Raw genomic sequence first — 25123 nt, 5'->3', positions numbered from 1 at the left:
CCGTTGTGAAGAAGCTTGTATTGAAGAGTGAAGTATATGGGTAAATATGCGTCATTATATATCGATTAGGAGTTAGCCTGGGTGTCCAAGAGTGAAGCTATATCTTCCAGATCTCCAATTTTGGGTATAGTAGTTTTTGGGATTCCTGGCTACATCCTGTTGTATTTACGTAAGCGGGGTTTCATATTATTTAATCTCTAGTTTTAATCCCTGTCTGGGGTAGCTTGGTACCAGATGCGGATCTTCATACCGCATGACGAAAGTTGTTATCGTCTGGGTGCGATGCCATTTTTAGGATTTTAATCTGGGTTTCAATTACTGGCTTTTTGCAATAATCATGAATCTTCCAATGTAGCATTCTTAATGTTCAGACAGTGGAATGGGTGGGCTGTCATGTGATGGCACTAATCCCAAAGATGGGTTTGCGGGTGTCATAACTCTGGGAGTTTGTCAAGTAAGCCATATGGGTGATGTAACTTATTATTTTCTTTACGTCTATCTGTACATGGCTGATATCAGATATAACACTATTTCATCAATATCAAAAGCACAACTGGCTGCAGACAAGCAGTTAGCCAAAAAACGTCTACGGCTAGTCCAGGAAGTGTCAACCCCTGGCAGTTTGCCAGCACACTGGGCATGGTCACCTGTACTTCATAGGCTACTTTCTCTACAAGAACACTGATCAACCTCAAAGATTACTCTAGCCGCAGTAGTCATGTAGTTTGATTTGAGAGTGGTGTAAGAGATGATTGTGATTTCCTATACCAAACCACTTAATCACTGTTAGACACATACAATAAGGTGCAATAAAAATACAATAAAAACGCTAACTAATTTGCAGTGCCATCTTAGTACATATATAGTTATTGTGTATGACTACTTCAACCTTATGAACGGGCGAAACCACATGAAAGCATTATTTTGCATGAGTGCTATGACCTAGTTTACAACACACTGTCTGGGGCCAAGTGTTTTTGGTTTGGCATCGGCCTTCAAGGTTCTGTCCAGATATTGTATGGCTGAGGCAGCTGATGGAGATATCATAGAGACAGTGAATAAGTTGTTGTGTTCATTTCAAGCTTTTCAAATATGACTCTGCTGCAGCTCCTGCCATTGTCATTACACTGGTCTGAACTGCTACAAATCTACCACAAATACTTCTGCTACAAGTTGCTTACATTATGTAAAAAATTAAAGTAAAAAATCCCTCGAAGATTGAGTAGACAGAAGTTGTTCTCTGCTTGCAGATAGCGGTGCAAACAGAGGCTATGTTTTAAAAAGCTTGTTTTTAAGATTTGTACTATCAATGGCTATCGATTTTGGCTGGACAGATGGAGTCTAGTGGCACAAATGCCTTGACAGCTGGTGACATGCCAGATTACAAAGAGCAATTTAAGGTGGTTGAATGTAGTTCCTGTTACCCCTAGGGCTTTCCAAGAATTGAACCCAACCTGATGTATGCAGGCCTGATGTATGCCACGGCTGATCTCATTGTCAATACACTGGCACTAAAAGCTTACTCTAGTAGGTTGAACATGCAGTGTTTCTACAGCTCTGAGCAAAATACATAACAATGTTATAGAGTTCCTTGATGGCTCTGTTTACATTCTGCTTGAGTTCAGCAAATTACAATAGAGACTTGTAGGCTGCGATGAACAATTGAAACTGCACATTTATCGACCTACCTGATAAAACTTGTTACAAATGATCTCTTGTGTGTAATCTGTGTTTCATATCAATGTAACAAACTTATTCTGTTAAAAACCTAGTTTTGAATACGTAACATTTTTATATATTTATCTTGATTAATAGTCTGTGTTTAAAGGCTCTAAAGCCAACAGGCTGCTTTAAAACGTTTCCTTCACTAGGAGCATGCCCAGTCAGGTCGTGCAACTGCGACAGGCGATTCAACTGATTTTCAATCCACTAAGCGGCTCAGCGGTACGTAGGAGGGGACAGCATGGCTGTGAAGAAAGTGAGTATTTGTTAGTTAGAAGGTTATTATATTTACCTGTTTTTTTAGTAAAACAATTGTTAGGAAAAGTTATTATTGACGCTAAAGTGCGACTTAACACTCTCTTTAAGTCTTCGTAATACGGAATGAGAATGACAAATTTGTGGAAAGTTTTTGAATGGGTATGGCCGATGTAGATCTTTACCGGAAATAGTTTTTAATGCTCTGCAGCGCATTTACGTGTACATATACATGTATCAGCAGACCAAGCCAGTGAATTATCAGGTGCCACTATTTACAGCAACAATAAGACAACGGTCAGGCTATACAAATACACTAACATTGGAGCAGGTGCCAACATGCACAACGAAAATAAGATAAACATCAGTGCATACACAGAGCCAGGAGTAGGAGTATTCATTTTACAATGAGACAAAGGTATAAAGCTGCAATGAGACACTGTTAGAAAATACAACTAGAGTAATACAGGTGCTAGTATGTGCCACTACACTGAGCCGGTTATCATCGTGTGCAAATACAATAATATAGACATCGAAATGTACAAGTACAGTAAGGCGAGTATCACCATGTACAATTACAGTGGGCAGATGTCAGTATGTACAGCTCCTGTGAAACAGGTGTCGGCATATACAACTACTGGGAGATATGTGTCAGCATAGACAACTACTGTGAGACATGTGTCAGCATACATGTACAACTACAGTGAGACAGGTTCCAACATGTACAGCTACAGCGAGACAGATTTTAGCACATACAACTACTGTGAGACATGTGTCAGCATGTACAACTACAGTGAGACAGATTTTAGCACATGCAACTACTGTGAGACATATGTCAGCATGTACAGTTACAATGAGACAGGTGTCAGCATGTACAGTTACAATGAGACAGGTGTCAGCATGTACAGTTACAATGAGACAGGTGTCAGCATGTACAGTTACAATGAGACAGGTGACAATGTCTCACCTATTCCAAGTAGTGCATTAATTTTTTTAGGGCGATTTGCAAAGCGAAATAGACTGTTCATCTTGCAAAAAACCACAACTTACATTCTACGCATGTTTATAATCAGTCAAGCATATAGGATAATGTGGGCCACTTGATTTCATTGACGAATGGAGTCAAGTATTAGAATGTAAGGTGCTACCATTGCTGAGGCTATCGATCGATACACGCAACCAGTTGAACACAAACAATGAACTCTACCAGCCATTGTAGTTTGTATTCCGCTTCCCTACATGCTGGTATTCAACTGGCATGAGTCTGTACAACTGCCTATGTTCCTGACTACCAGCCACTTTTAGATCACCTTGCTGTAGTGTCTTAGTTCCCACATATTGTATGTTTTCATTAGCATGCCGAGAAAACCATTATGTTGGTCATTATGTTTAGTCAGCCTATTTACCTTGGTTGCATTATTGTCTCATCAAGTTTTATGGCACATTGTATGCCTTGGATATATGTACATAATACAGTTCTTGTATAGACATCAACCAAGCAAGCGCCTCTCTAGTTCTGATTATCATGCACAATACTTGCCACTTGTCGGGCACTTGCATGTGTAATTGGTGAATATATACGTTTCATTTATGTTTTATTACAAACTTTTTATGTACCATGATAGTATATAGTAATTGACTGTTTTTGTCGTCCGTAGACAAACTCTCTCATGCATTAGAAAAAACTGTATCCATCATCCATAGACAAACTCTCTCTATCATCCTTAGATGAACTGTGTCTATCATTTCTTGACAAACTGTCTCTATCATGTATTGACAAACTGTCTCTATCATGCATTGACAAACTGTCTCTATGATGCATTGACAAACTGTCTCTATCATGTACTGACAAACCGTCTCTATCATGTATTGACAAACTGTCTCTATCATGCATTGACAAACTGTCTCTATCATGTATTGACAAACTGACTTCATCATGCATCGACATACTGTCTCTATCATGTATTGACAAACTGACTTCATCATGCATCGACAAACTGTCTCTATCATGTATTGACAAACTGACTTCATCATGCATCGACAAACTGTCTCTATCATGTATTGACAAACTGACTTCATCATGCATCGACAAACTGTCTCTATCATATATTGACAAACTGTCTTCATCATGTATTGTATAACAATTTGCATTGCTAGAACTGTTGACGAGGGTTTGACTTTACTTTGGCATTAATATAGACACATCTGAAGTCTGAAATAATAGAATAAGACTCTACAGCGATCTACATATATTACTTATTGGGTTTAGAAAATTCCATGCAATGTAGAGGCATAATGCAAAACTTCAGAATTATAATAGACCAAAAACATGGTACAAATAGTACAATATTGTTAAACCGCTGTGAACACACGAAATGAAATATGATAGTGATACGGGATAAAAGTTACATACCTTTTGCCTCCTCTATTCTAGCATGAAGTATGTAGGATAAAACATTAGTGAAAAAGTTATGGGGGAAAGGGGCGGGGGGGGGGGGGGGGGTTACATTTAAACACACTAAATACAAACTAGAATAGTTTGTATTTAGTGTGTTTAAGCTATTTATAGACCTAGCTCCATACTTCATTTTGAACACTCTTTGTTTACTTTACTTAAGTAATTAATTTTTAGATAAATATTTACCTCTGTACATGTAGTAAGATAGGGTGGCTGGCTGTTTTTAAATTCACCTTCCACATCTAATGGCAGACCAAGGGAGGCAAATCTAAAATAAGTTTTAACATACAGTTATCTGTCGCCACTTCCCAGCTCAACTTTCACGGTTTCAGTATTTTATGGTTAAAAATGTTCATAAAAAGTATAAAAAAAAATAAAAATGTTAAAATAAAAATAGATAAAAATACGCACATAAAATACATTTACAAACATGTGACTTCCTCACAACGAACCCGGTTAATCACAAGTACGAGTATTCAAACTAAACCAAGTCCAAACTGCACCCGGACTACGCAAGCGCATTCTCTGTCTAAATTACTTCTACTGAAGTTGAAAGATAAACTGAAAGTCAATCAAGATAACTTCAATTTACTTACTTCTTATACACAAAATAAATACAATACAAAATACATTACAAGTACGAATATTCAGACCAGATAAAGCCCAAACTACACCAGTACTACGTAAGTATATTCTCAGGCTTAAATTACTTCTGCTGAAGTTGAAATATAAACTGAAACTCAATCAAGAAAATTCAATTTACTTACTTCTTATACACAAAATAAATACAATACAAAATACATTACAAGTACGAATATTCAGACCAGATAAAGTCTAAACTACACCAGTACTACGTAAGTGTATTCTCAGGCTTAAATTACTTCTACTGAAGTTGAAATATAAACTGAAACTCAATCAAGATAACTTCAATTTACTTCCTATATAGGAAATCAATACAATATGTTTAAAAAGCAGTTTAAGTGGTCCGGTGTTAAATTTTGGCTCAAACTTATACTTTGGAATATTAATTTTTATTTCGTGGATTTCACTATCAAAGGAGGAGGCTGGTCCTCATTAACCGTGAAAAGAGAGAGATTACTGTACACTTTTGCTCATCATGGCACTGAGATAAGAGAATAAAACTACGCTTTTTGAAATTTGGCAACTGAGTAGTTAACCGTGGTTTCTCAGCACAAGAGCCCACCAGTCTTGAACAGATTTGTAACAGTAGATTTGAGCTCAGGACTTATTAATGAACTAGGTAGCTAATACTTGTTCGCAATTCAAATGTTAATATATTATTATAATTATTTGTAGTCAAACAGGAAATGGATTGCTGCCGTTGTGGTACTAGCGCTGCTTGCACTCATATTCCTGATTCTAACGATAGTGTTTGCTGTGAGAAACAAGAAGATTGTTGGATCCTCCAAATATGACGATGTTAAAGCTCAAACTGCTAAAAACAAGCGAGCGAATGAGGTAGGTGATATTTTGTATTAAAATACCTTTATGAGATGGGAATGGTCAAGACTTACCATCAAGACTTGAGGTTAAAGTTTTTGACAAACCTTAATAGTTGCTTCACCAGCTTTTACTATGATAATTTTGCATATTAAACTATATTATAGGGTAATATAGTTTAATAAGGCATATTTTTTATTTATAATATAATATGTATTTTTCTATATTTATTTTATATATATAAATACAGTCAAACTTGGATAACTCAAACTTCACGGGACTGAGCGAAAGTGTTTGAGTTATCCAAGCGTTCAAGTTTTCAGAGCAATGTCACAAGTCCATGTATTTATCAATAGGTAGTACATATACAAACTATATACAAATCAAAAGCATAGATGGCTTGTTGCAAATTAAAAGGTTTCTAATGTAAAGTTTAAAAACCTTTCTCAGAAGGTATAGAGATTTTTTTATCACTTGAGATTCGTTTGTTGTTTGAGGTGATGTGACTGCCAGAATGTTTTTAGATTAAAATTGGCAAACCTTGATCGCTGTTGAAATGCTCAAAAGGAAATACATATTTTTCTTTTGAGTGCTTGTACCAAGATCAATTTTGCCGAATTTTCTTCAAGTTTATCCGAAGGTTACTACGCTTTTCCTAGCTTTCCCTAAGCGATTGTTTGGTAAATTTGATTTTTGCCAGCCTTTAGTAAAGTCGTTAACGAAAATATTTGACAGATGATGGTGATAACGATGTCAAAGAACTACTAAAAGTAGCTGTTTATCTCCATGGATGGGAATAAAGTTTTTCTAAAGCGATAACAACCATCTCGGTAGCCGTTGGGCAAAAAACTGTTCGAGTTAACGATGTTGAGGTCGAGTTATCTAAAGCAATTTATCATTGCGTGGGAACGGACCAAACAAGTCCGTTCGAGTTAACCATGTGTTCGAGCTATTCGAGGGCGAGTTATTCGAGTTTGACTGCATATATATTATATAGCATAATTTATACATATTCTGTGAAAATCTAAAGATATGGTTTGTTGCTAAGGTACTTTATTGATACTAAATAATGCATTTTTATTTATTATTTTCTCTATTTGTTGATTGCGATAATTTTATTTTTTTTCTGTAATTCGAACAAATGATTGAAAATGCCGTTCATTTGTAATTGATGCAAATATCTAAAGCATCAACAAAATTGAAAATCTCGCAGTGTTGTCAGCCACGCCATGTAACCAGTCTGTCAGTTTAAGATCATTATATTGAGTATTTATCCTCTCTTACTCTTTAGTTCTCTTCTAATAGATGAAAGCAGGGAAAATGTTTATTAACGATATTCATTTTAAACAATTGAACAATTTTTAGTGTTTAAAATTTCCTATATGGACTATAGTGCACCTTCAAAAGAAGGTTAGACAACTCCTTAATTTTATAGTTGAAACTATCCTATATAATCCAAGTATGGGATATATTTGTGTGTGTTTGCTTCCTTTGTGACCTTTTGTTGTCAATATGTAGGATAAAACTTTGTGTACTCGAAGTCGAATATTTACCTGCTTGTTGAAAAGTTTGGCCCTGGAAATAACTTGAATAATATAGCCTTGATTCAACTAAATGAACCATTTATGCTGTTCCTTAGTGTCTCCATTTTGACTAGAATGAGTTTTCTTTGATACGTTGGTGATAAATGTTGTAAGTTTCATTTCCATGATAAGTGAAGTAAACTGAAAACTTGAGTTGAAATTATCTTCTTTTCTAATTAATTGAAATTTGAAATTATCTTCTGTCTAAACTGACAGCAAAAAGTTTTATTACTTTAACAATAATGAAAAAATATAATAGTGAGTTCCATTTACTGTTAAGTGGAGAGTTAATGCATGACTCTGAATTAGCCATTAATATCTTGTCAGCCTTCTTGTTGAATACATGACGCTGAACAGACCACACAAGGTAGTAATTTGAGCTGCCTTCATGGCTGTATGAGCAGTGGTTACATAACACTGGAAGTTGCTATGGTTTGTCAGCTAAAATGCCCTTGTACAATGTACATGTATATACCAGTCAGTTTAATTTGCTTGTTATCACATTTTTGTTTGTGATGGACCGCTGCTTGGGGACTGAGATAAGGTTCTGGCATCATTTTTTGATATACAAGCTATATATACAAGTTAATATATGTGAATATGTTGATCTTTTGCCTGAATTTTTCTTCAAAGATTGCAGCTTTTAAAACAATCAAATGTACGTGTATTATGCAAAAAATGTAATGTATGTATGTGAATACGAGAAGGAAATAGGTGTTACGGTTTCCACTGCTGCCAGTGCCAACAAATGTACAATTTTTCTGTTTCCATGTTCGTAAATTTATTCTACTCATCTCTGTACAACTAATGAAAGATTTCCCTACAAAAGCAGCTCCTATGAAGGTTCATTTGATAGGTGGATTCAAAGAATTCACCTTCTGCAATAAGCTGAAAGTCAGCATTCAGTAAGATATTACAAACATTCACCTGGACATAGCAACATTTGATTTCAATGTAATTTGAATTCAAAACTGAAAATGCTAACTATTAGAAATTGATAATTACAAAAATTGTAAATATTTTGAAAAGCAGGTCACAGATGTACACTGATGACTAACTTTGTGAAACAATTTATTTTCAGGCCAACAGTCTTTTTACTTTAAATTTAATTACTTTGAGTACACATGAATTAACGATGATCTACTGCGAGTATTCTTCAGAGGAAGAACAACTACCAAATTATCATTTAAAAAGCTTCCTAAAAGTCATCATTTAGACTGACACTCAACTGGTGGCCTTGACAAACAAACAATTTTTTCATTATTCTTGTCTGAAGGCGATTAAACTATATTTTTAGCCAAATAAACCTTAGCTACCAGCTGTCAATGTTTATTTTATATAATGGTTACTAGCTGTACTACCCGGCGTTACCCGGGTAATAAAAGTCTTTGGGCAAAAAATTGATTTGTATTTAACATATAACAACATTTGCCATTTGGACTTTCCAACTACATATCATGAGAAAAGTTTTTTGTGTAATTGAAATAAATTAGGAGAGAAAATAAAAACAACTGTAAAGGTTTTCAAACTTAGTCAAACTTTGAATATGGCGATACTGGTACTTCTCAGTATCAGTACAGATGTAAAAATGAGATCTTGTACTGTCTTTGTCTGACCGCACAGAGAGAGAATGTCGAGGCTCTTCCCATGAAGATAATATAATTGTCCGTGTGAAAAGAATTGGCCTTGACCGCAGATATAGCAATTTAACCTTACGAAAAACCAAAAGTAGAAGTTCAAGAAAACACGAAAAGCATCGTGTTTCATAGAGTTACCATACTTTTCAGACTATTAACCGCACCCCTGTATAAGCTGCATCTGCTTCATTTTCAAAAAACGATAATAAAACGATACATAGGCCGCACCTTTTGTATAGGCCGCAGAACTTATGATGGTGCTTTTTAACACGGCAGCAACTTTGCTGGTTAAAACGGAACAGTGCCTAACGGCACTGTTCCGTATTAACCGACGCTTTTTAACCTAGTGCCTAACGGAACAGTGCCGTTAGGCATTGTTTCATTTTTTCTTTCACCACTAGAGGCGCACTAACCGGAGATTCCAGTTAATGCGCCCTAGCGGTGAAAGAAAAAACCACAAAATAGCTGCACCTTTATATAAGCCGCATGGCTCAAAACATCAGAAAAAAGTAGCGGCTAATAGTCCGAAAAGTATGGTAATAGAATTCATAGAGTTTCAAATAATATGTCATTTAGTGTGTTCATACGCTATACCGTATATGATAACTGATAACGCTGAACTCGCCATAGCGAGCAACGTATATCTCTTAATAACATATGTAATCAGTACACAAATCACCAAATTTTAATTTCGAGAAATTATTGTTGATATCATTCGGCAAAAAAAATTCGCCCTAACGAAAAAGCACCGTGTTTCCTATAGTTAGGTGAAAAATATTTCATATCAGGGGCATCGTAACGCAAACACAATGCTCAAACAATACCGTCATTTAGCGTGTGCATACACTATACGGTATATGATAACGTCTATGATTAATATACCTTGTATAGCTCAGTGGTAAAGCGCGTAGATTTTAAAACTTGTGATTGCAATCTCTGTGAGTTCAAATCCAGAAGAATCAGCCTTGACCCCAGATATAGTAATCGAACCTTTTGAAAAATCTTTCTTAACAGGGGCATTGTAACGCGTGGCCGCATTGGTAAAATAATCAGCTATAACTATAGACGGAATGACCGACAGACAGATAGATCCACACACATATTTTGAGAAATATATATATATATATAAATTGGGGAATCTGAATATATATAGATTGGGGACTAGATTTATTATCTTATCATGTCTGTACTTTAATGAAATGATACAATCTGCTGGCTACATTGAGCGATTGGAAAACATGTCTACAACCAACCCACTTTGCAAGAACTTTATTGTTTTATTTCAAGTTCTTCCAATAACCTGCTATGTCAGACTCGTTACAGCTATCGAGGCTTCACAAATCATCAATAAATGGACTTCTTATGATTATTTAGGAATAGTACTAATGACATATTTTATTATTTTACTTCTTGCAGTAATAATAATAATTCTGTAACCCTTAGTAATAGAGATGACTCTTCTAACTCACAGCAGGGAAAGTCCGAGCTTAATCTGTTCACTCTTTTATGTCACTCTTCTGAATAATTTAGTGTCAGAATATTTTTCGTAGACCTTGTGCTTCAAAAGTTACGGCGACTTATACAGGCCATTGTAAAATATTAGGTTTTACTGAATATTTATTTATGTTCCAGTAAAAACCTTGAGTGGGTAACGACCGAATTAAGGACCTCTGTAGCAATCATGGAAACAGTGCGTGACAAACTTACTGTTTTTGACCTTAGTGTCGATAAAATGGAATTGCTCTAGCTGTCCATTTTTATTGGCTGCTGTAACAGAATATCTGTGGGACAAGCGGATAAGTGAATATTCAATGGAATCTTTGCCAAACGTATAGCCAATATGCCAATAGTATAGTTTTGGCTAAGTTTATAGAATAGTATGGATTTTGGCACATCTCTCTCATACATAAATAAGCACAAATGATCATCAAAAATGAATCCAAACTAACTTGAAGTGATGTTAAAACTATTATCATTGTTCTGCTCACAGCTATTGCAATTCATAGCTTCTCACTGACTGTCTGTCCCATCAGCCTTTAGTGACCTTGAAACTATAACAGACCATTTGTAAAGCAGTAATTATTAAAATTAATTTATTTATGAAATTTATTGCAAACATAAAAAACTTATAAATCAAAATAAATTTTTCATATAAATGGTGAGAAGCTTGACTTTGAATTGCGATATCACTAGACTGTAAGTGAGTTAGTGAGAACAAAGTGAGCTGGCAGTCATAAGAACGTAATAGCGCAAAGCCGAGTCGACCAATCCAGAGACATGATTACAGAATCGCAAGTTTTGATTGGTCATTCCTAAAATTTTTAGCATAACAACTTTTCAGTTGCTAAGCTACGAAGTAAGACATTTCTCGTCATTGAATTTATGGAAGAATTGTCTCCTATTTTGCCGGAGTTGTCATACACTGAATAAAACTGGAACTTGCGCCACAATTTACTTCGTAGCCATGAAAAATTTTTAGCCTAAGTTTTTGCAGTAGAATCTCATTAAAGCTCGCAACGCAAGCTGGTACAAAACTCTCTTATTCCTTATAGCAGTATGTTTATTGTTGGTGTTGGCCAATAGAATTCACTATAGAAACAGTAATTGTAATAAATTGTAAATGATTTACATATGATGGTCTTCTTAAAGTTTCGACTATGTGCCAACAATCGTGGTCTCAGGGCGGGTCTTCAGTTTGTTATTAGTCAGCAGGCTGTGATGCATCGCTGCTATCCGGTGCATGCATGATGTCAAAGAACACTGTTCGTTTAGTTGGCCAAGTATACACGCATGAATGTTTGTTGTCGATTATTTTGAACAGCAAAATCACTTGAAAAATTGTTTAGCTTAACACTTTGAAGCGTAATCGTGTATATGCAAGCACGTAATATGTTAATATATTAATATTAACTTATTAACATTAGCTATATGTTCCATCGACTGTGAAAGCACTTAAAATTGCACAATTCATCTTGACCAATGTGCCTAGAACACTATGAAAAACCAGAAATCAAAAAGCGTGAAAGTTTTTTTTCACACTCTTGAGAAAGCGATGTTCAGAGGTAACTGAAGAAAAATAATGGTTGCAGTACAACAAGTCTGACAGTGTTTGCATATTTGTTATGAGTAGGTAAACAAATTCTTCGGTTTTTCGGGACCGGAAACCGAAAAACGCAGTTGGTTTTTCGGGACCGGCGGGGGTTTTTCGGGTTTTTTGTTCGCCATCTTTGTAGACCTTTACTGTTGAAAACACAAAGCTTCTGCAATTAATTTTGCGAACGACACTGTTGTTTGCAATTGTTCAGCGAAGCTGAACACTTTCTTTCAGAGAACCCTGATATAAACTCGACATAACACCGAAAATACTGCAAAGTATTTTCGGTGTTATGTCGATAACACCGAAAATATCAATAATGCAAAGTGAGCGAGAATGACGCTTGTTTGTCTACAAACCTGGCAGTGTTTCCGCAAACGAGCGCATGTGCAGATGAATTGATGACATAAAAAAAACGAAGTATGGTTTTAGTTTAAATCTCTTGTTGTTTAAGAGAAGAAGCTTTCTAGTTTTGTCTATTTTATCCTTCCTTACCAAGATTTCAATCCATGTGATTAGATACTAGTGCTCTGCCAGCAGCCATTTTTCATTTCTTGGTCAATTGTAAGCGCCTTCGGTATTTCGGCGATATTCCGAGGACTACTCATCCAATCAGTTTGAAACTTCAAAATTACACTGGGAACGTACTACGGAATAATTGTTATGTATTCACAAAGAGCGACCAAAACTTTGTAATCTAATGTAAACCACAAATGTACAAAAAAGCAAAATAACACAGCCAAGTTTACTCGGACATAAAATCAGATGGGAAACAACTCCCCGAAGTATCCTCGGCCCCAGGCTTCAAAGCACCAAAGACATGTTAGCAATTTTAGGGTTTAGTAGTATTTTATTGAACAGTCGGACTATCTTGAAGTTCGTAAACGATATGTGGAGTTATCTTATGGTGATCTTTTGAATCTTCAGGTTTTTGCTGATCTGACTAAAGCCCAATATAAAGCAGTCCTGAAGTACATCAAAAAGGAAACCGACTTTAACGTTGTGGATTCAGACGATGCTAAAATCAGTGACAACTATGTCTACAGCATAGAGGCATTGGTACCACCTAAAGCTGATGTTCTGGAGTACCTGGACACTGGCGCTGATGTAGAGCTTGTTTACAAGGCCAAGGTGATTACATCTCAGCATTGAGAGATATTTTTCTTAAGTTGCGTTGCCTCTGTAATTGTATGCTGTAGAAGTATTTGTGTAATGAAAAGCTCCCTTCAACTAAGCTAATAAAGATGATAAAGATTTATAAATGATAATATTAATAACAATAATAGCAATTAATAATAATATTATTATTACTAGTACGCGGGCAGTCCTGCGTGTCATGAAAGATTGTCAAGTGTAATGACTAATGACTGTGCACAATTATTCTTTGCTGTGGTTAGGTGATCGAGTGGCTTAGATGATAGTGTGCATGGCTGGTGAGCCAAATCTCTGAGCTCTATTCCTGGATAGGGCAATTCTTTTTCCTAACTCTATTCGCCTGGCTCCGACTCACAGACGGATGGACGCAGCATTTATTATAGTAAAGATTATTATTAAAACCGATAATAATAACAACAGTAATAATATTGATAATATTAATAACGTTAATAACACGATGTAGAGATATGTTTAGCTTTAGGATCTTTGTGTATGCAATTGTGTAAAAACATCTTTGTAACTCAGATGTTCGACAGGTTCATCTATACTTCAGCTCTGGGGAATGGTATAAGTTCTCAGATGAGAGAATAGAACTAGTCACCAGAAGCGTATTAAAGTATTACCTTTATGAAAAATTGTCTAGTAATATGATATGATGCCACAATGTTGACCGTTTCAAACCAATTTCCATTTTAGTTGAGTATTTGTTGTGAAAATGTCCTTGTTTCAGCAAGTAGTAAAGTGTATTTGTTGGAAGATATTAGCAAAATATATATCACCTTTTGGAGCATTATAAAAAAGCTAGTATCCTGGTTGTCTAGAGTACCGTTAGAGATCATCAGGTGTGTTGATAAAGCAGAGTTCAACGATCTGCACAACAATTCGGAAATCCAGGAAAGTGGTCAATTGACCCAAGTGTCAGGGTGTTAGGGTTGTAGGGTTGTAGGGTGTCAAGGGGTTAGGGTGTCCGAGGTTAGGGTGTCAGGGAGTTTGGGTGTCAGGGGGTTAGGGTGTCAGAGTATCAGGGGTTAGGGTGTCAGGCGGTTAGGGTGTCAGGGGGTTAGGGTGTCAAGGTTGTAGGGTGTCAGGGGGTTAGGGTGTCAGGGTTGTAGGGTGTCAGGGGGTTAGGGTGTCAGGGGGTTAGGGTGTCAGGGTTGTAGGGTGTCAAGGGGTTAGGGTGTCAGGGGGTTAGGGTGTCAGGGTTGTAGGGTGTCAAGGGGTTAGGGTGTCAGGGGGTTAGGGTATCAGGGGGTTAGGGTGCCAGGGGGTTAGGGTGCCAGGGTGTCAGACTACAAAGCTGAATGTCATGAGTTCGAATCTTGTAGGAAACAATGTTTATCCCAAACTTAAACCACGCTTCAGACAAATGGAGACACATCTTAGTATAGTACGAATTAGGTGAATGCTAGGTGTTGCATGAGTGATAAAAAAACAGCTTATAAACAGTGGCAAGTAATGTAGTTGTCATTGGCTAATTTGAGTAAGCTAGTATACTATTGCTAAACTTACTAATAATAGCCGTGAGAGCAAGCTTTAGTGACAGTCGCGCATGACACAGCATCGTTATGCATATTTTAACCCATGTAGTGACTATCTGCTCAATGAATCCATTGCATCTCGTGTAGCTTGATGGCTTAGATTGTTGCCTTGTGAATGAAAGGTTCTGAAGTTGAATCTTCTGCAATGCGGATTTTTCATTCATAGATTTTAATTGCTACAGCTGGACATACACACGACAGACTCCACGACTTATATACAGATTATAAATTTTCGTTTGCCCGCTGTTTGTCTAAATAATTTCTCAAGAATAAATGTGTGAAGTTGTTAGTGAGTCATATGCATGACTCTCCTTCCAATATGGAAATTATGTCTCATGTTCTGAAACTCGTTCTATGATGGAATAAGTTTCTATTCTAGAAACTATAGAGTTATAGAATGAATAAAGTTATCCATAGACATTTGAATGGTTGAGATCCCTCCACCCTTTCACCGTGTTGTTTTTACTGCTCTGCGCATTCAGGTAACACTCTACATGGGAGCTGAGGAACCTAAGTCAGTTAAGGAGGTCATTGTGTACCCTGTTGATAATCCTACCATGATGGAGAACTTTGTGAACCCAGGCAACAGGGTTCACACGTGGCAAAGCAGAGCACTATGTCCAAATGTTGAGACGACATTACTTGTAGAGACTCTTTATGATATTTGTAAGTTATTACAGGCTCAGTACCATGTATAGCTACTCTTGTTACAATGACGACTAGCTGCACAATAAGTTTCATAGAAATGCTAAGGCTAGTATATGATTCCTACTTATTGATTCCTTGTGCACAATCCTTTTGGTAATTGGAGAAAAAATGTATCAACGAGTTATCATTGAACCAGTCTGAATATTTGTGCCCATAAGCTTGGAGTCATCCTCTCGATGCAGCAAAATACCGTATGTAATAAACATTAAAGAACTACGTGCCAGCGAACCTATTAATTTCATTTATGTGATTTACTAAACACAGTTTTGTATGGCCCAAGGATCAGTTACTGGAGCCTACAAGCATTAAATATCTTGATTATCTCAGGCCTCTGCAATTAGGACCTCATGTACCTTTACCTCCTCTCATATTTACAAAATCTACTGTTACTTCTTCTACTGTCATGTAATTATCACGGTTGGGACCAACTGCCTTATGCACAATGAATAATCATACCTGTTATGAATGGAAAATCTACAAATGTTCCACAATGTACATTTCATCATGGATAGATGTATGAGCAAAACTGAAGCTCAGCCGCCCCAGTCCTTGATTTTAGAAGTATTAGTTGGGGTAATCGAATCTCAGCAAAAAGAGTATCACGTTTAACACCTGTAGCATGAGGACCTGAGCTAGAGCTGGGTCACGCTTTCAACCTTTAGAGTCAGCACAATTTGTAACAATCTTTGGGTCATCACGATCGCTGCAAAGTATGGTCGCCTTTTGGTGTTGCGTTAGACTAGTCTAATTTTGTAGTGTTACCATAACCATCAGAACGTTGTGATGCTTAGTGCAAACGCATGGTGCAAAGGCTTTTTTGTTTTTATCAATCATGAAATTGTCAGTGTATTGTAGGTTGAAGCAGTTTAAAATATCAGGGTTTTCTGGGATAGAACAACTCAAAATAAAATATCATTACATATGAACTATGTTAAATGCTTGCCTGCGACTATAAAACTTCCTTTCGTTATATTTTTCATAATATTTTATATTTAAAACTATATTTTCTTACTAATCTTAAACCTGCAGAATTCGTCTTTTCACAGTAGTCACCAAGGCCTGTGTATTAGTCCAATGCTGAGAAAGAGCGAACAAAGCTGCATGCGTAATAAAAGCTCCGCTGAAATTCCAGTAATAAATACCATGTGCAGCCAAAAGGTCACTAACCTGCAGAAATATGTGCAATCCATCTTGCAATAGCGATGAGCTATGAGCTATTGGTATGACCTTAGTCGAACTGTCTCAGCTGTCACGCATGACATAACATGATCAGTGCTCGCTTTTCATACTTATAACAAAGGATCAAATACCTGGTTGCATCACATACTATGGCAGTAGAAACTCTACCTCCGAAAGACTCTGCAGCCGAAATTTTGATGTTACGAAACGAAAGATGGTTCTATATCCGAAACACGCTGCCGGTCGTTTAACGGATGGGTGATTCGGTTCGAAAGTGGGGGCCATGGAGCTCTACCTTTGGCTGATGCCTGCTACTTCCTGTCATCCCTTCGGCCTCTTCGTTTCTGTATTGGGAAGATTTTATTTATTAGGTCAAACCTGCTCTTTGCTAGATTTGCTTAACTTCACTGCTGTTTCTTACATTAGTCAATATCCATCATTATCGAGCTTCTGTTTTACACTGTTGTTTTTCACATTAACAAATGCCGGGGTAAACCACATTCTAAGTTTCTAACCCATTGTGACTGCATCTATCACGAGCAATATCTACAATTGACGTAATTTTCATCCCTGGCAATACGATTAATTTGGAGAGTAGCGAGCATTCCCATTGAATGAGGACTTTATTGTGTGCAGCGAGCCAGGATGTTGACTAGGAGCGTCTGCGTAGAGAAATCCATATCGGAGCATATGATGCTAAAGCGAACAAAGAACGAACATTATAAAGAGTTTGCAATAATCAATAATTTGTAAAATGACTAGTAATTTTTGTAAGTTGAAACTAATTTTCTTAGTTTTGTTTTGGAATTCACATAAGTCTAAATATTCTGGAGACTTTCAGAGCTCCCGATACAGTTTCTCACTCACTTTCAGTTGCTTTTAAAATTTAGGGACCACCTAGTTTAGTCAGCCAACGCATAAGGTAAACAAACATACCATAAAACCTCTACTTGAATGCCATGCCCTCTATTTTTCAACCCTCCCCTATAATGGTGGTCAAATAAAGATGGCATCCAAATAGAGGCTGGCATTGTGTATTTTTCAAATAGCTCATCAGAATTTTGAGAAGATAAATTTAACTCTTTGACATGTGAAGCTAATTTGGCCTATATTTGCATTCTTCTTGGGGCAGAGCAGCATTACCCCTTAAATTAGATACAAGAAGTCTGCTAATTCACCTCCAACCTGTCAGAGATTTTAAAATAAATATGCATTGGGAATCTGGTAAATATCTCTACCAGTTGATATCTATTGCTTGCAATTAACCTGCGATGATAATATAGCCTGCGCCCTGTTTTACAATTTGTTGAGGCATTCAATTTTTTATCCCATTCAAAATTTGAAAGCATAGTTTTATTTTATAACTATATTTAACAATGTTGCATAAAATCTCATTGCGCTCATTGATATGTTTTCTACGGTTTGCAGCCAAAACTGGCTTTTTATGTGCAATAGAAGTGGAGTTATGGTTGTCGATCCAACATAAGCCAAGTTGACAAAACTGCTAGGATGCTATCAAAAATATGCTATAAATCTGCAAAATTATAAGTTATACAATAACAATCTACAATAATCAGATAATGTATCAAATGCTTCAATTATATATTAAAAAACAAATGACATAAGCAATCATACTTATAATACAAAGCAAACAAAGTTTAACATTACGGAAACAAAGCTTAACATTTTTATAACAAAAATATTTGCATCGTTCGCTCGGTAAATTGCGTTCTGATTGTTGCTTTTGTTTAGAACGATTTAATTTTTTTCTGGCTGTTCAATACCTTCCACAATGTCTTCTGACCTCAACTCTTCATCTGCACAGCTGATGAACTAGTCAATATTAGCTTCCAAACAATGTTTTAGCAAAGCAAAACGTTTACGTGTTGCATTTCGCACAAATAATGATAAACGTTTAGCTGCATGTCCGCTAAAGACAACTTTTAGTCTAAAGCTAGTCGTTCTTATACCAATGTAAATCGAAGTATCAAGACCGTGTTAAACAATGAGCTACTAGTAGCCTGATACAGTTGCTAACTATTTCAACGGTGTTGCTTTCAAAGTTTTAACGAAAAAACCGAAAAGCTTTGGAGTTGGAAAACTGATTTTGACACAAATAGAAACAATGAAAGAATTAACTGTTATTAATGTAACCGAGTCATTTATAATGAATTTGTGGACACTTTTTTACTGATCACTTGCTGCTATGGATTTGTAAATATCAAAGCCTGTCAAAGTGGCGGTCAAATGTCAAAGGTCAAATGAAGATGGCGCTCTAATTTTTAATCCTACTATCTTGGCTGTCAAATAGAAGTGGTGTTCAAATAAAGGTACTTTTGATAGTTTTTAGTCATTATTTCTCTGTCAATATTAGTATTATTATAAACAAACATACTGTTATTTCTCCGTTATTTTTTCCATGCGTACTTTTTATTTATAAAGCTGCAAGATAATTTTAATATGTATTTGTTACAGGCTTCACCAGTACTTATAATTTATACAAATGCAACCTCTAGGTTCTGTGGAGGCTTGGAACAGATTAGGTCATAATTAGGGCATATAAAGGGTAAAATACATTCCTACTTTTGAAGTGTATGAAATGGCTTTTGGAGGCCATGTAACTTCGGAAGCTGAGTTTTTTACTTTTCTATTACCATGAATTCTACTCTCTCTTCTATTCTACTCTCACACGTTTACTTAATAATATATCATGTACCTCTGTATACATGTATATTTATCTATGTTAGTATGTGTGTCATTTTAGCTTTAGCTATTAAAATCTTGGAATAAATAATCGGAATTGCAGATGATTTGATCTTGGACCCTCCGGTTTACCAGCTCCGGCACCACATATTTCAGCCACCAATTCAGCCACACAAACTTGATGAATATAATAGGCCGATATACGTCGATATATGGGATCAAATAGGCTACTGCTTTCGGTCACGACGCAAAATTATGGTGTAACGTCATGAGAAGCGGTAGCTCTTATTAGTAAGCTTACTCCAATTATCTATTGGCAATGTGACAGGCTAATAGCAAGTGGCAGGCAACTCGCATTACCTATCATTGTTTATAAGCTGATATTTAATATCAGGGCAAAGCCAGGTAGGACAGCTAGTTTATCATATATTTATCTATGTTTACGATACAGCACACAGTACGGTACATCTAGACTCATTTCAGTTTCTTTAAAATTTGTGTAAAACTTCTCTGTGTTTATTTTGTAGTGGCCCCCTTGAATCCCATGCTTAAAGGTCAGTTTGGACTGTCATTTGAACGGAATTGTGATGTAGCGACCACCTGTCTATTTCCTCTTGGTGTGCCAAAAGTTGTGCCTGGTGAAACTGACCGAACAATTCTGATGGCATTGTGGTACCCGCCAGGTATGAAAATTTATTTTTCTTATTTTCTGAAGCAGTCTATTTTAGAAATTGAAATTATAATTTGAAAAGAAATTTGCTGTTTTATTGAGAATAAGAGTAGTGATACCTGCTGTCTTGCAACGACCATCTTTCTCTTTTTTCTTTGGCAAATCATGATTTACCAAATAAAAAAGGGAAAGAGTTTGTTTTCATTGGCAAATCATGATAACAGCTCAGACAGAAAGATTTCTTTGGTAACCAATTGGCATTGCATTTCAATCCTATTTGCAATTGCTTTGTTTAAATTGTTGCTGACTCGGTGACTAAAGCTAAGGAATTAGTGACTAAGGCTAAGGACTCGGTGACTAAGGCTAAGGAATTAGTGACTAAGGCTAAGGACTCGGTGACTAAGGCTAAGGAATTAGTGACTAAGGCTAAGGACTCGGTGACTAAGGCTAAGGAATTAGTGACTAAGGCTAAGGACTCGGTGACTAAGGCTAAGGAATTAGTGACTAAGGCTAAGGACTCGGTGACTAAGGCTAAGGAATTAGTGACTAAAGCTGAGGACTCGGTGACTAAGGCTAAGGAATTAGTGACTAAGGCTAAGGACTCGGTGACTAAGGCTAAGGAATTAGTGACTAAAGCTGAGGACTCGGTGACTAAGGTGAAGGAATTGGTGACTAAGGCTAAGGACTCGGTGACTAAGGCTAAGGAATTAGTGACTAAGGCTAAGGACTCGGTGACTAAGGCTAAGGAATTAGTGACTAAAGCTGAGGACTCGGTGACTAAGGTGAAGGAATTGGTGACTAAGGCTAAGGACTCGGTGACTAAGGCTAAGGAATTAGTGACTAAGGCTAAGGACTCGGTGACTAAGGCTAAGGAATTAGTGACTAAGGCTAAGGACTCGGTGACTAAGGCTAAGAACTCGGTGACTAAGGCTAAGAACTTAGTAACTGAGGCTGCAGATGAAATGAACCAGTATTTTTTATACTAACTATTGAATTTAACTTTTAATTTAAACTGGTAATTTTTTTGTTTCTATGAATGTTTGCACAGTTCTGAATGAAAAAACCAAAGTGCCTTTTTACACAGAACTTCCACAAAATTTTACCAGATTTTATCGGAAAGTATCAGTATTTTTCTATCCATTTGTAATCGTTTTGGATGTTTGAGCTGATATGATTGCCAGGATGTTTCAAGATTAAAATCGACAAAACTTGATCGCGGTTAAAATGCGCTGATCAAGCGAAGTTGCGATTATGACATCTGTAGTTGCAAAGATATTGACAAGAGTAAAGTGATAATACATAAGTAAGTATAAAAGTTGAAGTTTTCTTTCCTTGAATGTGTGCATAGTTGTGAATGAAAATACCAAAATGCCTTTTTGGTAGTTTCCTGTTCTAAACTCAAAAACAATAATGTTGCTTTGATTTTTTACGTGACCATCTATTAACATAGTGAATGTTAATGATGAGATTAGGTAATTATGAAACTGACAATTCCATAAGTTATTAGAATTAATCGCGTTGTGTTTTTTCGAAATTTGCAAGTTGGGTATTTGATTGGCTGTTTTAGGAATCATAGATTATTACCTTTGGCCAATCCCCATGACAGTCATCGTTTACACACCAGGAAATGGTAACAACTTTGTGCTGAGGAAAGTAATATTTGATAACGTAGAGTATGACTCGATTGATGCCTTGGTCGAAGCCTATGATTCTGGAAACCTCAGGGATTTCTCTTCACACGCTCAGACAGCTAAAGAGGAAGGGTAAGAGACACAGACATAGTGGAAATATTATCATCCAATCACAAAACACCTTCCATTATATGAGTCATGTGGAGAATGTTGCCATGGCTGCAATGTAAACTTGCTTGTTGAAGTAGCTACAGTCATACCTCGACTTATGAATGTAATGCATTCTAGGACTGAGCTCGTATGCCAATGTTCTCAAAAGTCAAGGCAATATTTCCTATATAAAATAACTAAATACAAATTAATGTGTTACGTATTATGAAAAACCTGCGAAAAACAGGATATTACGATGAAAAAAAGTATATTTAACTGCTGTACTTCAATACCTACTCTCAGGAAGTAACATATACCTATTTAGTTGATATGATCTGTATAACTGTAACATTACTATGTGCAGTACTTGTATGAAGTTTTCACCTTTGAAACAGATTTAGTGGTTAACGGCGGTGTGAGAGAGACTTGACAGCTATGAGTTTGATACACTAGACTTTTGTGACGCTACGTAACACAACAAACGTTGAATTTAACTTACACGAATTTACCTTACTAAACACCTGCTTAAAGCTAAAGTTTAATCTTTTACTAAATATAACTCTAGTTTTGTCTTCGTCTTAATTTGTTATTAACTGTTTCTGGGTCGGCCCTTTTTGCCCCGCTTGCGCTATAAATTTTAGCCAACCTTTTTAAAACTTTTTTTAAACTAAGTTGATGAGAAAGACTGTGTGACGCTGTTCTCAAAAGCGACCTCTCGCTAACCTTGACCTCTTGTCAACCGAAATTTACCTCATTTGCTCAGATTTCAAAGATTTCTTGTATATTAAAACAGAAACTCACTCGGAATTTTGCTTGTAACTCGATTTTCTCATATATTTGTGCACTCGTATGTCAAGATATGACTGTATTAGCAATAGCAGTCCATTTTCTTTTGACTATATCTCAGTTAAATGCAGTAATCAAGCTGTCTGCAGGAAAGAATGACAAACCACATTTTCTAAACTGCAGAATAACAGCAGCATTAAGTTATACAATGGCGATGATATTATTATGTTGTATGATTTGGTGATGTAACTTTTGATTACGTTACTTTTTATGGTATTTTATTACAAGCTTAATAAGTAGTAACTAGGATTCTCTATTCCTAGTAATAAGCGATTGGAGCACACTTGAGGCATTCATATTCCAATCGCGAGTCTCCTATCGTTTTAGGAAAATTGCTTTAGTTTTTGTCTTGGTTGGGGAATAGCAGGGTATAGCCGAATCGATTAGTTTCCATTGGTTATAGATAAACCCAAGCATGCCGCAACTTTGTTAAAATTCATAGCCTCAGATCCTTATAAATAGTTTAGTGTTTTTACACCACAATAACCAAACATAATAAATAATTATTATGGTTGACTTGTAATAAATGTCTTGTATGCTAAAATGTTTTATTAGATTGATTCATTGACAGGCCATCAATAGAGTATTGACCCTGTCGGCTGCGCCTCACTGTAGGCGGCTGGTAGATGATAACTCCAAGTTTATAGAAATATAAAGAAAGGTATTGCAATATCTTGAGATTGCATGTCTTGAAATTGCCATGTCTTGCGGCTTCTATAAATATTTGTCATTTATGATAACCAAACACCTACCTTGTGACAAACGAGTTGAATATATACTATAGAGGTTTTATTTGACTTATATATATATATATAGTACTTTATTGGCAATAATTTCATTTCACAATTAGAAATGTTTTTCAAATTAGGCCATACAACAATAGTAAAACAAAAAAGGGAAAAAGCAACAGTTAGCCATTAAAATTGAATAAATAGTCTGACAAATAGTGTTTAAAATGCCTTACTCTGCTAAGAGAACGGATATTTGGTGGAAGATTGTTAAAGCAGCTGGCAATGACATTTTCAAAATGACTGTTAGTGATTGTATGCAATTTGTTCATATCACGTAAGTTGAAATGAGTTAAGAACCTGTAATTGTCGTGTAAAAAACGAGGACACAAACCATGAAAAATCTTGAAACATTGAATTGAAGTAAAATAAATATTTAGCATAGGCAGAGTAAGAAGACGCAGAGATTTGGAAAGATCATTTGTTGGAATAATATATGCAGGCGTATGATGTAAATATGACTTGTCCACTTGACTTGTTGACTTGGCGTATGACTTGTCCACAGGTCATCAATAGAGTAATGATCATTTTGGCTACACATGACTGTATTTGACAGGTTAAAAATTAACGTCACGTTTTCAAATATGTGCAGGATTAAATGAATGCTTTTTAACTTTCCATTCTATGATAAATTTTTTTATAATATTTCATATGGATTCAAAAGCATCCTATCTAGCTAGGTGAAAGGCATCAACCTTGTTATGATTGGTCAGCACTCTTTAATGGCCAAAGCATAACATACTGTCAATTATTTAAAATCGCGTTAACTACACCTTTGCACTCATAAAAGTAAAAAGAATATTCTCATTATTTCATTTAATTCATTTTTAAATTTAGTACCTCGTAGTTTTTACAAGTTTTAATATTATGTTACCTTTGAATTGATTGCAATTTGTTGCATGCATTTCCATACATTTTAGCATGGGAAGCCCCTACAGACGAGGTACGGATGTAAACCCAGATGAGTTGCCTCCACCTGTGCAGGAAGCAGTGGTAAAGCGATTCAATGTTGATGGCCACCATGTTGAATGGCTTGGTTGGCAGTTTGACATGACATTCTCTCCAAAGACTGCTGCTCAGCTCTATAATATCGGCTTCAATGGCAATCGGTGAGAGGAAGATTCCAGCTATATAAGGAATGCTAGCTCTGTGTAGCATTCCTTCTGTAGTGTTGATCATCGTTATTGTCGATTATTAGTAGTTTTAAAGAATCTGATGGTCTGTGTGGTTCAATTGAGGCTTATAATTGGAGGAATCTGTTCATTTTAGCAATGCGAATATTGATCTCAGATCTGGAGCTCAGTCTAAACATTAGTATAATACAGTATTTTCTGCACCATAGTGCTCGCTGCATCATAGGGGGCAGTCTCAATTCAGTGGTCTATTCTTGTACTTGACCTATATATAAGGAGCACCATACTGTAAGAGACATTTTAAAATAATTATAAAAAAACAGCAACGGCGAAACAGTGAGATTAGTCAACTTTATGGGATAAAATAATTACTCTTCTTCCACAAAACCCTCCAAGTTTTTGTCGGCATTCA

The 25123-nt window shown here is 36.2% G+C and overlaps 1 protein-coding gene across 1 annotated transcript in view; it reads left to right on the top strand.

The window, feature by feature from the left end:
* Positions 1-1896: 1896 nt before the first annotated feature.
* Positions 1897-25123, top strand: part of LOC137387390 (putative amine oxidase [copper-containing]) — a 43442-nt gene continuing 20215 nt past the window's right edge. The window contains exons 1-7 of the mRNA XM_068073801.1: positions 1897-1978; positions 5753-5914; positions 13138-13341; positions 15386-15569; positions 20021-20176; positions 21731-21926; positions 24499-24687. Of these exons, the coding sequence (XP_067929902.1) occupies positions 1964-1978; positions 5753-5914; positions 13138-13341; positions 15386-15569; positions 20021-20176; positions 21731-21926; positions 24499-24687 (1106 nt within the window). The 5' untranslated portion in view covers positions 1897-1963. The remainder of the gene's footprint in view (positions 1979-5752; positions 5915-13137; positions 13342-15385; positions 15570-20020; positions 20177-21730; positions 21927-24498; positions 24688-25123) is intronic.

The sequence above is a fragment of the Watersipora subatra genome, chromosome 2, assembly GCF_963576615.1.
Source record: "Watersipora subatra chromosome 2, tzWatSuba1.1, whole genome shotgun sequence".
NCBI classification, from domain to species: domain Eukaryota; kingdom Metazoa; phylum Bryozoa; class Gymnolaemata; order Cheilostomatida; family Watersiporidae; genus Watersipora; species Watersipora subatra.
The sequence above is the reverse complement of the archived record's forward strand: the minus strand, read 5'-3'. Positions and strand labels throughout refer to the sequence as shown.